The sequence below is a fragment of the Oncorhynchus gorbuscha genome, linkage group LG24 (assembly GCF_021184085.1).
Source record: "Oncorhynchus gorbuscha isolate QuinsamMale2020 ecotype Even-year linkage group LG24, OgorEven_v1.0, whole genome shotgun sequence".
NCBI classification, from domain to species: domain Eukaryota; kingdom Metazoa; phylum Chordata; class Actinopteri; order Salmoniformes; family Salmonidae; genus Oncorhynchus; species Oncorhynchus gorbuscha.
In genome coordinates, this window is record NC_060196.1 from 263,733 (window position 1) to 267,980 (window position 4,248).

General features: G+C 43.0%; 1 protein-coding gene across 1 annotated transcript in view; it reads left to right on the forward strand.

Moving 5' to 3' along the window:
• Window positions 1-2,867, forward strand: part of LOC124013244 (calcium/calmodulin-dependent protein kinase type II delta 2 chain-like) — a 50,734-nt gene extending 47,867 nt beyond the window's left edge. Inside the window, exon 6 of the mRNA XM_046327504.1 lies at window positions 2,741-2,867. Within this exon, the coding sequence (XP_046183460.1) occupies window positions 2,741-2,867 (127 nt within the window). The remainder of the gene's footprint in view (window positions 1-2,740) is intronic.
• Window positions 2,868-4,248: the final 1,381 nt, after the last annotated feature.

Genomic DNA, 4,248 nt, shown 5'->3' on the forward strand with positions numbered 1-4,248 from the left:
GTTCTTGGTCACTTCCCTGACCAAGACCCTTCTCCCGATTGCTCAGTTTGGCCAGGCGGCCAGCTCTGGAAGAGTCTTGGTGCTTCCAAACTTCTTCCATTTAAGATGGAGGCCACTGTGTTCTTGGGGACCTTCAATGCTGCAGAAATGTTTTGGTACCCTTCCCCCAGATCTGTGCCTCGACACAATCCTGTCTCAGAGCTATATAAACAATTCTTTCAACCTCAGGGCTAGTTTTTGCTATGACATGCACTGTCAACTGTTATACCTTATATAGACAGGTGTCTGTCTTTCCAAATCATGTCCAATCAATTGAATTTACCACAGCTGGAGTCCAATGAAGTTGTAGAAACATCTCAAGGATGATCAATGGAAACAGGATGCACCTGAGCTCAATTTCGAACCTCAGAGCAAAGGGTCAGAATACTTATTTACATAAGGTATTCCTGTTTGTTTAATAAATTTGCAAACATTTCTAGAAACTTGTTTTTGTCAATATGAGATATTGTGTGTAGATTGTTGAGGGAAAAATGTATTTAATACATTTTAGAATAAGGCTGTAACATAGCAAAATGTGGAAAAAGTCAAGGGGTCTGAATACTTTCGAATGCACTGAAAAGTTGTGGCCAAAAGTTTTGAGAACGACACAAATATTAATTTCCAGGAAGTTTGCTGCTTCAGTGTCTTTAGATATTTTTTTCAGATGTTACTATGGAATACTGAAGTATAACTACAAGCATTTCATAAGTGTCAAAAGCTTTTATTGACAATTACATGAAGTTTTTAAAAAAGAGTCAATATTTGCAGTGTTGACCCTTCTTTTCAAGACCTCCGCAATCCGCCCCTGGCATGCTGTCAATTAACTTCTGGGCCACATCCTGACTGATGGCAGCCCATTGTTGCATAATCAATGCTTGAGTTTGTCAGAATATGTGGGTTTTCGTTTGTCTACCCGCCTCTCGAGGATTGACCACAAGTTCTCAATGGGGGGGTCTGTATATAAATATAAATATATATACACTGCTCAAAAAAATAAAGGGAACCCTAAAATATCACATCCTAGATCTGAATGAATTAAATATTCTTATTAAATACTTTTTTTCTTTACATAGTTGAATGTGCTGACGACAAAATCACACAAAAATTACCAATGGAAATCAAATTTATCAACCCATGGAGGTCTGGATTTGGAGTCACACTCAAAATTAAAGTGGAAAACCACACTACAGGCTGATCCAACTTTGATGTAATGTCCTTAAAACAAGTCAAAAGTGTGTGTGTCCTCCATGTATGACCTCCCTACAACACCTGGGCATGCTCCTGATGAGGTGGTGGATGGTCTCCTGAGGGATCTCCACCCAGACCTGGACTAAAGCATCCGCCAACTCCTGGACAGTCTGTGGTGCAACGTAGCATTGGTGGATGGAGCGAGACATGATGTGCTCAATTGATTCAGGTCTGGGAAACGGGCAGGCCAGTCCATAGCATCAATGCCTTGCTCTTGCAGGAACTGCTGACACACTCGAGCCACATGAGGTCTAGCATTGTCTTGCATTAGGAGGAACCCAGGGCCAACCACACCAGCATATGGTCTCACAAGGGGTCTGAGGATCTCATCTCGGTACCTAATGGCAGTCAGGCTACCTCTGGTGAGCACATGGAGGGCTGTGCGACCCTCCCCCCAAAGAAATGCCACCCCATACCATGACTGACTCACCGCCAAACCGGTCATGCTGGAGGATGTTGCAGGCAGCAGAACGTTCTCCACGGCGTCTCCAGACTGTCACGTCTGACACATGCTCAGTGTGAACCTGCTTTCATCTGTGAAGAGCACAGGGCGCCAGTGGTGAATTTGCCAATCTTGGTGTTCTCTGGCAAATGCCAACGTCCTGCACGGTGTTGGGCTGGCTAAGCACAACCCCCACCTGTGGACGTCAGGCCCTCATACCACCCTCATGGAGTCTGTTTCTGACCGTTTGAGCAGACACATGCACATTTGTGGCCTGCTGGAGGTCATTTTGCAGGGCTCTGGCAGTGCTCCTCCTGCGCCTCCTTGCACAAAGGTGGAGGTAGCAGTCCTGCTGCTGGGTTGTTGCCCTCCCTACGGCCTCCTCCACGTCTCCTGATGTACTGGCCTGTCTCCTGGTAGCGCCTCCATGCTCTGGACACTACGCTGACAGACACAGCAAACCTTCTTGCCACATCTCGCATTGATGTGCCATCCTGGATGAGCTGCACTACCTGAGCCACTTGTGTGGGTTGTAGACTCCGTCTCATGCTACCACTAGAGTGAAAGCACCGCCAGGCATTCAAAAGCGACCAAAACATCAGCCAGGAAGCATAGGAACTGAGAAGTGGTCTGTGGTCCCCACCTGCAGAACCACTCCTTTATTGGGGGTGTCTTGCTAAATGCCTATAATTTCCACCTGTTTTCTATTCCATTTGCACAACAGCATGTGCAATTTATTGTCAATCAGTGTTGCTTCTAAGTGGACAGTTTGATTTCACAGAAGTGTGATTGACTTGGAGTTACATTGTGTTGTTTAAGTGTTCCCTTTATTTTTTTCAGCAGTATATATATATATAAATGCGAGAGAGAGAAAGAGATGTCTCTCTCTATACCTGTCTGTGAGGCTCCATTTCTCTCCTTGTCTTCGTTAGCTCTTCCACAGTCCGCACACTTCCCGATACGGCCTCCCTCTCTGTCCCCATCCCTGCGTCTGTTCTCCGACAACTGCAGCCGCTTCTTCAGCGACTCGACCTGCTCCCGGCTCCGGGACACCTCCTTCATGAAGCTATCGTCCACCAGCCTTGTGATCTCGTACATAGCAGCCTTGAATACCGTCTCCATGACTCCGGAGAGCTGAGACTGGAAGGTTATGATGGCTTCGGACATCATAGCAAACTCTATGTGTAACTCGATACAGTTACGAATTCGTAACGTTTAGTTACTGTTGTACAGGCGAATCAGTCCTGCGATCGAGTAAAAAAAAATGATAGGAAGCTAACGTCTGCAGCAAATATACTGGAAACTAAAACCCTTCTGTCTGTGTTAACAGGCTAGCAAATCTAGCTACTATTGGAAGTTGTTGTCTGACTCAATGACTGTCCTAGTAATACATGTTTTTATCATTTCGAGAGATAAGATGCAGCAGTTAATGTATATGAGGCTATTGTAATAAATATAAATAATAGAGATAATGAGAGATGGCAGTTAGCTAGTTAGAGCCACCGCAAAAAGCATATACAAAAACAATAGAATTTCCGGAAACAAATCTACGGATCGAGTAGTAGGACAATCTACATTGGAACGATGAGAGAAAATACGACCTTTCTTTGAACAAAACATCTGTACGTTTACTGTAAATAAGATTCGAAATTTAATTCGGCTATTATTATACGATTCGAATACTGATCAGTGCCTTTGTAGGCTATTTATTGTGTAAATTATTTACAGGAAATCTACACCGAAGCGATTTATCCGCCCTCCACTCAGCCCTATGCGGGCCCTGGTCCAAAGTGGAGTGGACTAGGAATAGGTGTCCAAAACTAGGTTTCTATCCAATTGGTGACATAACTGTTAGTTTATATCAGTTATCCTGTTAGAAATGTTGTGCAGAATCCACTGCGCCGTTTCAGATGCAACGTTTATGGTCATGTTGCAGCAGTGCCCTTATGAAAAAAGATTGCAGTCACAGTGCAGTATAACTGCAGTATGCAGCAAATACTGCGTTCAAAATAACCGTTTTTTTAAATGTCAGAATTGATTTGTAATTTAAGCTTTAAGCTGAATCCATGAATTAAATACACGTATATTTATAATTCCATTCTCAGTCCTTTCTTCATTGTCTATTACTGTAACTCAACCATAGTCTTGTGTACATATTCATTATCTTTATGGAGTCAGATAAACATTTTAATAGGCTAACTGCTTAGTCTCATGTGATGTGTATATAATATACTGTGTGTTAACATATCAAATATTAGTGCCCACTATAGTGCTCCCTCTCTCTTAGCTGTGAATTCAAAACCCAGCTGTGTTAGTTTTAATTAAACAGGGATCCCAATAATGTGCATTGCTTGCCGTTTGGGGTTTTAGGCTGGGTTTCTGTACAGCACTTTGAGATATCAGCTGATGTACGAAGGGCTATATAAATACATTAGATTTGATTTAGTCTCACAGGGATTGGGAAGGACTTGTACTTTTATGTTTTAATGTATTGATTGATTACACGTATCAAAGCCTTT